This window comes from Hyperolius riggenbachi, chromosome 12 (genome assembly GCF_040937935.1).
Source record: "Hyperolius riggenbachi isolate aHypRig1 chromosome 12, aHypRig1.pri, whole genome shotgun sequence".
NCBI lineage: Eukaryota > Metazoa > Chordata > Amphibia > Anura > Hyperoliidae > Hyperolius > Hyperolius riggenbachi.
In genome coordinates this window covers 38,693,227-38,706,982 of record NC_090657.1, presented here as the reverse complement: position 1 = coordinate 38,706,982, position 13,756 = coordinate 38,693,227, and the positions used below count along the sequence as shown (strand labels likewise).

Genomic DNA, 13,756 nt, shown 5'->3' with positions numbered 1-13,756 from the left:
TATAGGCACAGATGTCCTGGCACTCTAAACTTTGCATTCCAGAAACCCCCACTGAACCGCACCGCAAGTGTGCTGGCTGACCCAGCTGTCACTGCTACCTTACCAGTCATAGGTAGCTACAGGTGTCTCTTAGCATTAGGTAGCCAGCTAGTTGTGCCCCGACTGAAGGGAGAGCTTGTCAGTGGAATGCCGATAGCTAGGTGACTAAACTGCTCAGGACTCGGCATAGGGAAGGAGGGAGGTGCTAGGGGAGGAGAGTGAGCTGCACCTCAATCATCAGGCGCCTGTAGGTGCGTGCCTACAGTGCCTTATGGTAAATCTGGCCCTGGTGGTTACCATTACATGGCTTAAGCCATTACTGTTTTACACACATCCTAATATATTTGGAGACAACATAGAGTTTAAAGAGGAACTTTAGCCAAGGATTGAACTTCATCACGATCAGTAGCTGATACCCTTTTCCCACCAGAAATCTTTACCTTTTCTCAAATAGATCATTATGGGGGTCTGTATGGCTGATATTGTGGTGGAACCCCTCCTACATTGTAATGTCATAACCATGGTCCTAACAGTTTGCTGTCTGTGAACCTCGTTGCATTGTGGGAAATAATGGCTGTTTCCAACTGCCAAGCAAGCAATACATCGCCCTTTGCATAAAACTCTCAGAAACGAACATTTTGTACAGGTCACCTGGCCCAACTAAACCACCACCAGTAATACATTTCAGAAAAGGTTCCAGGGAGAGGAAAGATGGGTAACCACCGACTAAATAATTTGTAAGTGAATATTGTAAAAAAAAATAAGCAATTTTATTCATTATGTCCTTTTCACTACAGATCCTCTTTAACCACTTGCCGACCGCACACTCGGCAAAGTGGTAGCTGCAGGACCAGCGACGCACATCTGCGGCGCTGGCTGCAGGCTAATTAATCAGGAAACAGACGCACGGCGGGGGGCTCCGTGAATAGCCTGTGGGCTGCCGATCGCGGCTCGCAGGCTAAATGTAAACACAAGCGGAAATAATCCGCTTTGTTTACATTTTTACAACACTGCTATAGCAGCAGCGTTGTACTAGATCAGCGATCCCCGGCCAATCAGCGGCCGGGGATCGCTGTCACATGACAGGCAGGAGCCTGTTAGAGGCTGCACAGGACAGATCCGCTCCTGTGCAGCCTCCGATCTCCGGGGCAGGGAGGGAGGAGAGGGAGAGGGGGAATCCTGCGGTGGAGGGGGCTTTGAGGTGCCCCCCCCCCCCCGCCAGCCACACGCAGGCAGGAGCGATCAGACCCTCCCAGCACATCATCCCCCTAGTGGGGAAAAAGGGGGGGCGATCTGGTCGCTCTGCCTGCTATTTGATCTGTGCTGGGGGCTGCAGAGCCTTAAGGGGGGGTAAAGGCTGAGTCCTCAAGTGGTTAAGCAAACTGAAGCACTAGCTTCCTGAATTTTCTGTAAATTCCCTGGGTATCTACTGGGAATCAGAGAACTCAAATGTAACCAATATGTATCTATGTGACTAATACTTATTAATCTCATAGGCACCCACACTCTTCACAATTTCTTTCACTTTTGAATGTCTACCGATGAGTCAAAACTCCTTAAAACAAAATTGGTGAGATAATTCATGAGATAAGTTTTGTGAATGAACCCCAGTAATTCCTTATATAAAACAGTCACTCCCCACCAACACCATGTCTGAACAGCTATACCTGCATTTTTGGTGGTTACATACATAATCCTCTTCTTTTTCTTTCCCCCAATACTTCCACACAGAGCACCTGTCAACAGATGCACATTGTTTTGTAAGTCGTATACACATCAATGTACGTAAATATTATTTCATGAACAATCTGCACAGCATAAAATCCTAACAGACAAATAATTCATGCTACTCAAAATTATGTGAAACAGATCTCTGGTTCTAGCATAGCTTCTAGCCATACATCATACTTCTGTGTGCTTTATAGTTACTTTATAGTTACTTTAGGCCAGGGGTCAGGAACCTTTTTGGCTGAGAGAGCCATAAACGGCACATATTTTAAAATGTATTCTGTGAGAGCCATACAATATGTTTCAAACTGGGACAGTGCGCGTGCGCAGCAGAGGGCCATGTTGCCCTGTTGCCATGGTGATGTGTATACAGTTGATCCTCTGAGCAGCGGAAGTGTCAGACATGTCTTCACCTTCTCTTGGGTTTCAGCAACATCCGCAATTTCCCTGAGAGCCAGACTGGAGAAAGTACCAACTAACAGCTTGTACAATTAGCTAGCTGACTTGGGGGTTGATTCACTTTGTAGGACAAGATCCCCACACTTTGGGTCAATAGGTGGCTTGTCAAGTGACAGGCAGCCTATTGGACCAATCAATATGCAGGGATCTCATCCTACAAAGTCACTGGACCTGACAGGGTCCAGGGTGGGACAATTGAAGCAGCTGTTCATTTGGGGGGGGGGGGGGCGTGAGTAAGTTAGTAGCGCACGCCACATCAGTAGCGGGCACTACTTTGAAAATTTTACTTGCGCTGCCACACTGAGCTGTGCTGCTTGAGCAGTGTAGCTTAGTGAAATAACCCCTACGGATTTGTATGTGAGCCAGATGTAGCCATCAAAATAGCCAAATCTGGCTCCCGAGCCATAGGTTCCCTACCCCTGCTTTAGGCACTGAGTAACAGATTTTGGGCCCTATTTACACGTAATATGTTACATTGAGTTGAGTTGAGTTGTGTTGCATCCCATTTGGCAAATGGTATGCAACGCAACTCAACCCAACGCATTAAGTGTAAATAGGGCATTACTGTACATCCTAGAAGTAAGATGCTAGTATATCAAAAACAGGCGAAAACAATTTTGAAAGTATATTTACATTATTGTTCCGGGCTCCATTTGGCGGCATTTGAAGACATTTTAAATAAACTTTAGTGTTATTACACAAACATTTTAAAGGGGATCTAAGCAGTGATTTAATAAATATATATATATAAAACGAATCTCCCCACGAGGTTTGTAACCCCCTCCCCCCCCATGGCTGGCCCACACTATGTACAAACCCAGAGCTGAGACAAGGTCCTCCAGCACCCAAGGCTGAGACACCAAAGTCCACCCCTCCTTCCCTACCACCCCAGCCGTCACACACTGATTGCTATTAGACTAAGAGGTGCCCCAGGGCCCCCAACTCCCCCCCCCCCCCAAACACATTAATCTTAGTTATCTGGCTTGCGGTCACTGTCATGTATCCCCTTTTCTTATTCTCTTGCCTCGGCCTCAGCCCGGCCTTGTAGAAACCTTCCTTGAGGGGGGGTCATTTTATATATACCATGTTTCCCCTAAAGTAAGACATCCGTGGAGAATAAGCCCTAGCAGGAATTCCTAACATGCTTGAAATATAAGGCCCCGTTCCCATCTGAGCGTTTTGCCGGCGATTTTGGCAAAACACTCAAGCGCTAGCGCTTTTGAAAGTGCTAGTGCAGGGTTTCTCAACATTTTATTGGTATGTACCCCTTTTAAAACCCTGCACTCACGAACTACCCCCTAGCATAGTAAACATTTTCTCAAGTACCCCTTCACAAATATATATTTAATCCCATTACATGATAATTGATTCTAAACAATTTCCAAGCATTTACTATTGCTTTTAATTAGCTAAAACACTAATTTGGTGTTGTTTAAATAAGATACATTATTTCCCAAAACTCTACATTTGTTATGGTTTGTTAAGTATATCAAGTCCGAGTACCCCCTGGAACCATCAGAAGTACCCCCTGGGGTATGCGTACCACAAGTTGAGAACCTAGGTGCTAGTGCAATAGAAACCTTATGGGCCCGTTCTCACTTGGGTGATTTGTGTTAATCGTCTGCCATTAACGCAAATCGCTCAAAAAAATTGTATCCTACACCATTTTCAGCTGATTTTCCAGCGATCGCGTTTAGTGCTACAGAAACGCTAATCGCGATCGCGGAAAATCGTCCCAAGTGTAAATGGCGACTTTTGGCATTAATCGCTAGCGTTTTGCATTTTGTAAGTGTGAATGGGGCCTAAGACATCCCCCGAATGTAAGCCCTAGCAGCAGCCCACATGGCACTAGCAAGTCACGCTCAATACAAAGCCTGGATATAGGAGAGCAGCAGTATAATGTGAGTTCTACAGTTCTGTATATGTGTCAGATAATTTGTGTTTTTGTTGGAGCCAGCCTTCCTGATCTGTGCTGATAAGCATCAGCAGCACTTCACCTCTTCCCAGGACACACAGCTTATCCTATCATAGCTCTGGGGAGACTGACAGAGTTCTCTGCAAGAAATAGACTCTTACCCACATCATCAGCATAATCAACTTCTTGTGAGAGCCAATATCTGCAAACCACAAGCTCTGTGCATGCTGCTTGTGTTTCAGCATGGCATGCAGTATATACATTTTGTATACGTAAACTACCAGTGTTTCCCCCCAAAATAAGACACCCTCTGAAAATAAACCCTAGCACATCTTTTGGAGCAAAAATTAATATAAGACGGAATGTCTTATTTTCGGGGAAACACGGTATATAAACACTTACCATTTGGTAGGTGTTTATAAGGAAATATGAATCAAGTCCACTGGAGTGAATCTGATATATAAGCCACAGAGTATTACTCACTGGAGTTTGGCGTCAGTTCTCCATCTCTTTTAACAAATGCTTTCCTCTTCTCCTCCAGTAACTGGCTGGGAATGAGTCCCGCACTGCCGCCTTTCACCAGACAAGCCTGGATACGCCATAGAGAGAACAGAGAAGATTCATTCATTCTTAGGGAAGTCTACTCAACTATTTGTAGGGTTCCCACAGGGGCGTAACTATAAATCATGGGGACCCCTAGCAAAACTTTGATGGGGCCCCCAAATGGTCACACCCTTTCCATTGTCAACCCCCTGCGACCCTCACAGGCTGGGAGCAATTTTTAATCCTCTCTCCCCCACAGCAGTAATTTGCTGTGAAAAAAAATGCTAATTTTTGGTTAACCATTTAAATATTGGCAATGTGGGGAAATTTGAGCTCCAAAAAGATGTCTAAATTTCTCCACATTGCCAGTTTTTAAATGGGTGCCTACAGTGGCAAACAAACTTCCACCGATCGCGGGCGCCAATGTTTCCGGTTTCCTACCCGCAGTCTGGTCACTCTCAATGGAAGTTGAGATACTAGTCTCTCTGCATTAATCACAGACTAGTAGGAGATTATTATTGTACTTTTTTTTTTTTTTTTTTAGTGTAGAAGTGCGGTGTACATTCAGCATTAAGCAGACAGACAAGTGACAGCGCTCATAGGTTGCACCTGAAATGAAAACCAACAGAGGCAATGCAGAGCCCCACTGGGGTAAATACATGCCTTGAATGCAAAGCAGATGCAAATTATGTACTAATTCTAATCTAAAAATTTTGAATGCAGGGATGAGCAGAAACTACGCAAGTGCGAATTTACGCATCGTAGTTCGCATTTACGCATCATAGTTCATAGGCGAAGTTTCAAAACTACGCTTACAAATTTATGTGTAGCGAAGTATCGCTACGCGTAGCTTATGCTCACTACGCGTAGTTAGTGAACTACAAATTCATTACTCGGGTCTATTTTTCCTCGTACGTTTGTATGCTTATAAAATTACGCAATGTAAAGGGGAATGTACGCATAGAAGGTATAGGCATTTAAAGAGGAATCAATGCTGACATTTTTCCCGCATAAGCGTCCGCATACAGTACCCAATGCGTAGTCTACGAAATGCATCCGAAGCAAATATTTGATTTTCTAAGCCGTAGTTTGGAGAAGCGTAATTGCGTAAAACTACGCGTAGTTCCAGCGTAACAAAGTTGACTGACTATGACCATCCCTGTTTGAATGTAGATTTGAAGCAATGAATGCAGCTAGCCAGTGCCACTAGTACACTTACGTTCAATTTGTGCAGCGGGACACAAGGCAGCGCTTTCAAACAGAAGTTATAACTGAATGATCAATCTGCATGGATGTGCAGAGCTCCAAGAACTGGACAATATTACACACCTAGCGCTCAAAACAGGCCAAGGAGGGTGTTAGCTTCAGTAAATAATCTGTGCACAGATTATTTACTGAAGCTAACACCCCCCTTTGCCTGTTTTGAGTGCTGGGTGTGTAATATTGTCCAGTTCCTGGAGCTCTGCACATCAATGCAGATTGATCATTCAGTTATAACTTCTGTTTGAAAGCGCTGCCATGTCTCCTGCTGTACATTCAGCATTACTTTCTGTTGTGTGTTTTGCATGTATGTAGTATTAGAGATTTAACAACATTACTACCTTAAACTGCAGTATAGTAAAACAACTACAAGATGTCACTGTGTGTAAAATGTGATGATGGGGTTGGATTCATGGGATTGTTATTTCCTGTTTTTTCTATGTTCCTCTCTGTTCTAAATAAGCTGCATTTCCTGATGGTGGTGTAGCATGTATCTCTGCGTGCTTTCTTCAGTAGAGAATCCTAACTTGTTATATGTGGTGCGTATCTGGGTGAAGTGACCACTCTTCATCATGTTGCACCCTCCTGGTGCTCATCCTTTAGTTGAGGATGGGGGAGTCTTATCGCTCAAGGACAGGGGTGCCCATTAGGTAGATCGCGATCTACCGGTAGATCGTGAAGGACTTCATGGTAGATCCCGACCCCACTACATTTTCCATTCTGTATATATAATTGTGCTCCTAAAATTGTACATAGGTAGATCATTTTGACTTGCTAATTTTTTTAAGTAGCTCACAAGCCAAAAAAAGTGTGGGCACCTCTGCTCAAGGGTATCCAAGGAAGCAGAACTCATGAATACAAGCCTTGGCCTGCCCATCAGACTGCAGCAGACACCCTTCATGAAGGACAGATTGATCACAAAGGCTATCATTCATAAAGCATTCCCACATGCGGAAATGCTGAAAACAGCCGACTTTACCGAGCACATAGCAAAATGTGTATTCATAAAGGCTTTCTCCGCATGAAAAGGTGACATTCCCGAGCAGAGCGATAAATCACCGCCTTGTGTTGTAACTATCATAACAAATGTAACAAAATGTTAATTCATAAAGATTACCGCAAGCGGTATGAGGTCGGTGAGTACCGCTCCCTTGGATGTGGCGATAACCATGTTAAGTTAATGGAGACATAGACCTCCCAGGCAGCTGCAGTAGAGTGGAACACAGAGAAATGTATCAACTTGGCAGCTTCCTATGTTTCCCGCAAGCCTACTGCCAGCCTAGTTCGGGAAATCTCCGCACTGCTATTGCACCCGTACACTTTTTTATGAATGACCACACAGAAGTGTAAAATACCGAAAGCGGTGTTTTCCCGCACTGATTTGCATTACCGACCACACTTTTATGAATGATAGTCAAAGTGAGAGGATGCAAACATAAGCAGAAGTGCCAGTAGATGTTTCTCACCTGCCACCAGTTGGGGTCTTCTTGATTTACAATCTGCAGAAGGTCGCCTGCCCGGAAAGCCAGCCCCGCCTCCTTACAGGGGATCAGACTGTCATTAGAAGGATCGTAGCTGAAGTGACACTTTACAAACACCTACAAATAAAGAATGGATTCATATTAAAAACAAAAGTTTGCTTTCTTAAAGGGAACCAGAGAGGATTCAATATACATACCTGGGGCTTCCTCCAGCCCCATACGCACGGATCGCTCCCACGCCGCCGTCCTCCGCTGCCTGGATCCGCCGCCACCGGGTCCCGTCATTGCCGCGAGTCGGCAAGTCGGCCGGCGGACGCGGCCAATTCTCCGCATTACAGGGTGCTCTCTCTCCATACAGATACGCATGTGGCTGCTTACTGCGCTGCCGCATGCGTACATGTATGGAGGGAGCCCCTGTGATGCGGACAATTGGCCGCGTCCGCCGGAAGTGACGGGCCCGGTACCGGCGGATCCAGGAAGCTGAGGACGGCGGCGTGGGAGCGATTCAGGCTTATGGAGCTGGAAGAAGCCCCAGGTATGTATAAAATCATTTTCTTTTTTCAACCCCCCGTTCCTCTCTGGTTCCCTTTAAAACAGAAAGAATTTGCGATGATTCAGGTTGGAGTGAGCTCTGAAATGTCTCCCACAATGCATCACTGCTGAATATATGCAAAATAACCACCGTTGCCCTTAGAAGCTAAACACACCTCCAGATCCGCTGGAATGCAATGATGTGTCAGCTTGTAATGAGTACAGTGCCATAATAATCCAACATGCATACAGGCTGTTTCGGATTGTTTGATCCTCATCAGTACATGGCATGGATTAGTTTTGCTCTATGGAGTAGGGCTTGTAACACCCAGAGGTACAGACTAACTAGCAAGCTCATGGTGAACCAGAACTCATTGGAGTGTGTGAGGGGCTACAATGGTCCTAAAAGCCCCCTTACTTAAATGCTAAGAAAAACAAGAGTTTGCAACGTCTTTTAAACAATACCCATTGCCTAGCTGTCCTGCTGATCCTCTGCCTCTAATACTTTTAGCCATAGACCCTCAACAAGCATGCAACAGATCAGGTGGATTAGCCCCATGCTTGCAACAGGTGTATGAGTCGGAGGCCAGACAACTAATATTGTATAAAAAGAATAATACATATGGCAGCCTCCATACACCTCTGGGTTCAGGTGTGTCCTTGAAGTATATGTATACTAAAGGTGCCCATCAATTACACATTTGTTACTGTACAGTCTTGTCCAGTTTTACCAAATATACCAAAATGCAGGGACGTTGCTAGGGTCCTAAGAGGTCCGGGGCACTTTTGGGCACTCCAGCTGAAAAATGGGTGGGCCATGCATCTGAATGTGGGTGTGGCCATGTGTGGAGCCAAATTTACATGAACTTAACAGCGATCTAAGTAGGCCTGCCCAGCAAAATGATGGATAAAGCCCCCTCTCTATTAATGCAATGCCCCCCCCCCCCTCCCCCACACACAAAAATTTTTTGCAGCATATCAGATAAATAAGCAGTGTCACTTACACATAACTAGGCAGAGTTACCTGGCTTCTGTGCTGGCTGGTCTGGCATTCAGCTGGGCGAGCTGGCCTGCTGCCAACCCCCCCCCCCCCCCATAGCATTCCCTGGCCTTCTAGTGAACCCCCTCCCATGGGCCTCTCAATGAGGCACCACAACTCCCAGCATGCCCTATAGAAGAACCACAGCTCTCTGCATACCTCCATAAAGGCATCACAGCACCTATCATGGCATCACAGCACCCAATATGCCCACCATAGAGGTATCATAGCACCCAGCATACCCCCATTGCCCTGTGCTGTGGTGCCATGCTAGGTGCTATAGTATCATGCTGGGTGCTGTGTGTTGCCCTGCTGGGTGCTGTGGTGCCCTTACTCTGATTGGGGGACATTTTGGGCACCACAGAACAGATTCGGGGCATGAGCCACTGATCTTTGGGGCTATCAATGCCCCTGCCAAAATGGAAAAGCTAACTGCCTGAATATACATTAAAACATTGAGGTAGTCCCTCATATTACATAGATGTGGTAAAAAATGGACAAGATAGTATGTTTAGTGGTCACTTGAAAAACTCCAGGCAAGGTATGCAAGGACACTGGTGTTCTCTTAGGGTTTTCCATCAATCTCCAGCCTAGGGATAGCTGTTAGGGCCTCATGCTTGAAAGTCCAGAGTGTAGGAATAGATTGGTCATGCGAAGATTACACTGACTAGTGCAGGTAATTTTCTGGTAACCATGGCATTGTTTCTGTGAGTTTGTACAATGGTCATTGATCGGGGTTTAAGCCTTTAGTCTTCTGCTGTGTACCTGTCTCAGAGGATGTTGCTCCTGGTAACTTGGGAGTATCTTCAGCACCACACTGCCGCTGGCCTCCCGCAACATATCCTGTAGAGCTTGTGGGTCACTCCCCACCTCCCGTCCATTCACCTCTCTGATGACATCCCCAACATGCAGAAGACCTTGCTGATCTATAACGCCACCATGCAGAATGCGGGCAATCACCAGCTCACCACCCTCCACACGGAAAGTCACACCCTACCAGAGAGGGACAGGAAAGGTCAGCATTGGTAAAAACGTAACACCAGTGGCACAGAGCAGAAATCAGGCTTACGTAGCCGGCCTACCAAATGTTCCCCAGCATTCTTCCTCACGCCCACCATTCGCACTGCATCAGGTGGAACTGGCTGGTTGCTCAGGGTGGGATCCAGCATTGGACTAGGTGGAGGTGTCTCGTAGTTCTTGGAGGCCACTGAATCATGAGTTTGCAAAAGAGACTAAAACAGAAGAAAAGAAAACACATAAATATGCACCACTCAAGACAACAAGATGTAGCAAATGAAATACTTAAAAATCTGCAAATGGGAATCTCTTTACACATGTCAATGCTATGTATGATGGCAAATGCTTCCACCAAGGAACTCTACATGACTTTTTACAAGAGATGGCCCGAACAGTTCCCCGGCAAGCAGTATTCCGCGAACATAGGCTGTTCGCATTTGTGGCGAACAGCGAACATTTGGCGTGTTCGGTTCGCCCCCTATACATCATCATTGAGCTAAACTTTGACCGCTTACCTTACAGTGAGCAGACACATGGCAGCCAATCAGCTAGCAGCACCCCTTCCTTGACCCCCCCACTCCCCTATCAAAAAGCAGTTGTGGTGGCCATATTGGATCAATTCTCTGCTGGCTGTTAGTGAGAGCGGGATTAGACTTGCTGCAGATAGGTAGGGAAAGCATTAGCAAGGCCTGTGTTCTTGTTTCTTACTTGCTGTGAAAGCACCCCAAACAGCCTTTTTGAGGGCTAGTACATCGGTCTCCTGTGTTTTTTTTTTTGTGTGTGTGTGACACTCCACAGCCCACTGACACCCAGAGCTGTGTGCACACTACTGCTGTTGCCTCATTAAGTTGAAGGCACAGAACCACTCCAGTGCATTATGTCACTGTATTCTGATAGTACGATTGCATTTTTCTGTGTGACACTGACTCCACAGCCCACTGACACCCAGAGCTGTGCATCATGTGATTTCTGCCCATTAGGGTTTAAAACCCGACTTTGCGTCAACTCCCTAATATTTGGTGAGACTTTTGGCATGGATCCCCCTCCGGCATGCCACAGTCCAGGTGTTAGACTCTTTGAAACAACTTTTTCATCACTTTTGTGGCCAGAAACAGTGTTTGTAAGTTTTAAAATTCACCTGCCCATTGAAATCTATGGCGGTTTTCCAGATTCACCTGGAACATTTTGCGGAAGCTCCTGTTCACCGTTCGCAAACAGAAAAGTCTATGTTCACGACATCTCTACTTTTTACTTGTTTTGATCAATCATTGTTTAACTAGGGAGAAAAATTAGCTCTTTAGGTAAGAAAACAGATTTACAAGAGCCAAACAACCAACATGTTAGTAGATGGAAATCCAGTTACATTATATTGCCTGTGACCAAAGATTGCTGCCATTTACAAACCATCTCCTCAGATATTCAGTTCTTTCCTTAAAAGACCACTATAGTGGAAAAATGAAGCAGTTAATGAGGAGATGGAGTAGTCCAAAGCCTGACTGATTTTTTGTTTTTTTGCTGTAGTGGTCCTTCTACAAACCTGAACCATCTCTGGGAGAAGATGATGACTCTCACAGACATGTAACACACAAGTAAAGATAAAAGACCTGATTTTTAAGATGTCAGGTTAACTTCTTCTCTCCCTGTGCTGCTTGTCACATGACTGCAGAATGCCGGTAAACATCAGCAGCATTAACATTAAGCCCCCCCCCCCCCCCCCCTCATTTCCTCCAGCCCAAAGGTGAGAATTGTGAAAGGATTGATAACCTTGTAAAAAGATATGTAAAAAGATATGTTAAATGCTTTACCTGGAAGTGCGGCTCTTGCAGTATCTTCTGTAGCTCAGCAGCTGCACCGGTGGGTTCCCGGACTATTGTCTGCAGATCCTGGAGAATCTCCTGTACCAGCTGGAGGTTATTTTCACTCACCGCTTCCAGCCGGGTCTCCTCTATCCGCTCATGAGGCTGTAACAGAGGAGTACATGCATATCATCCACAAGGCAAACTTAGGCGGCTACATTTACAAACTCTATGTATATGTGCGCTCACAAAATTACAAATCAAGAAATAATATAAATCAGAAAAAAGCAAAAAACATAAATGAAAAACCAAAAAAAAAAAAATCAAAGTTAGTGACCAACAGTCCATCCACTTAGCTCTTAATTCATGGATCGCAGCATCAAAATCACCAAGCATATGATGTAGTTTCTGTATAGTATCCAGACACTGCGCTCGCATATACTCCAAAGGCACTCTCCTTGCAGCGAAATGCTCGAAGAAAGACAAAATAGACAAGGCCATAGCGTGATACTGTTGTAACGATTGGGGAATTATCTCCGTGATCAGCGCACAAGGCGTGCGCTGACACGGCGGAAAACCTCCACAAGCGTATGAAAGGAGAGAACCCAGCTTTGGTGCAAAGCACCAGTAGAGGGAAATTCCCACCGGCAGGTGGATCTGTGGAGTGCAGAGGAGCAAAGCCTCTGTACTGCCACAGATGCCAGATGGGAATTGTCCGAATTGCAACCGAGCAGGGCAAGATAGCCCCTAAAGAGAGATAGCACAGCGACAGGGTGTATGTGTATCCACCAATTTAGTCGCCAACCCGCGACGATGAACACACAACCGTGAAGATCAGGTGGGAAAGCAATCGCAAGAGATGGCGATTGCTAATAGCGACACAAGACTGAATAAGCACAGAAAAGGGATGTATGTATGTCCACCAATCTGGTCGCCAACCTGCGACGGTGAACACACAACATAGGAAACCAAGTGAGAACGCAATTGCAAGAGAAGCGATTGCGAATGAGAATGAGCACAGGGACAGAAAGTATGTGTGTGCACCAATCTAGTCGCCAACCCGCGACGGTGCACACACAACAGCAGAAACAGAGTAGGAACGCAATCGCGAGAGAGGTGATTGCCAGAGGTGACAAAAGACTAGGCAGAGGTAAACCCAGGAGCAGAGCAAAGGCACAGTAAATCATACAATGAGAATGATAAGGAAAATAACAAACGCTAACTAAACGCGAACACCGCACTCATTCGCAACAGCGAACGCGTTTACAGCGCGGTCACTGCACGTTAAGCACAACAGAGACAAGCATGCCACCCTAACTAACCACCGACACACAAACACGAAACAGAGAACGCGAGCGCTTGCTTAACGGTTACCTCACCGAGCCTACAGCATGCGTTCGTATCAGACAAGACAGACAGACGGACGGGAAACAGGAATATGAGAGATACGATCCACGGGAGGCCTGTGTTTGGAGTGGCTTTTTTGCTGTCTGTGATCTGGCAGCTACACTATATGGTGAGGACCTGTGAGACCTATATACAGCGGTGTAGGCACGATTCGAATATATTTTTTCTGGCACTGGCGATATGGGAAGATGGCATTGTGTTAATACAGTATCACGCTATGGTCTTGTCTATTTTGTCTTTCTTCGAGCATTTCGCTGCAAGGAGAGTGCCTTTGGAGTATGTGTGAGCGCAGTGACTGGATACTATACAGAAACTTAGGCAGCTGCCTAGGGCCTGGAGAGAGTAGGGGCCTGGGGGATGCTACCCCACCACCAAATCTTACTAAAAAGCCATGGGTAAAAACTGCTATCTTGCATAGGGCCCTATTTCATCTTAATCGTTTTCTGATTGCTTTTACACAATAGCATAGCTTAGCTCTGGGCCCCAGTGCAAGTTTTACATAGGTTACATCAGGCGCTCTCTGCAAGACAACTCATATGGC

At 45.8% G+C, this 13,756-nt stretch overlaps 1 protein-coding gene across 3 annotated transcripts in view; it reads right to left on the bottom strand.

The window, feature by feature from the left end:
* Nucleotides 1–13,756, bottom strand: part of MPP2 (MAGUK p55 scaffold protein 2) — a 93,706-nt gene that overhangs the window by 17,529 nt on the left and 62,421 nt on the right. For all 3 annotated transcript variants that reach the window (XM_068262568.1, XM_068262567.1, XM_068262566.1), the window contains 6 exons: nucleotides 11,818–11,973; nucleotides 10,078–10,227; nucleotides 9,761–9,988; nucleotides 7,411–7,542; nucleotides 4,625–4,730; nucleotides 1,707–1,775 (listed from right to left, as the gene is read on the bottom strand). In XM_068262568.1, the coding sequence (XP_068118669.1) occupies nucleotides 1,707–1,775; nucleotides 4,625–4,730; nucleotides 7,411–7,542; nucleotides 9,761–9,988; nucleotides 10,078–10,227; nucleotides 11,818–11,973 (841 nt within the window). The remainder of the gene's footprint in view (nucleotides 1–1,706; nucleotides 1,776–4,624; nucleotides 4,731–7,410; nucleotides 7,543–9,760; nucleotides 9,989–10,077; nucleotides 10,228–11,817; nucleotides 11,974–13,756) is intronic.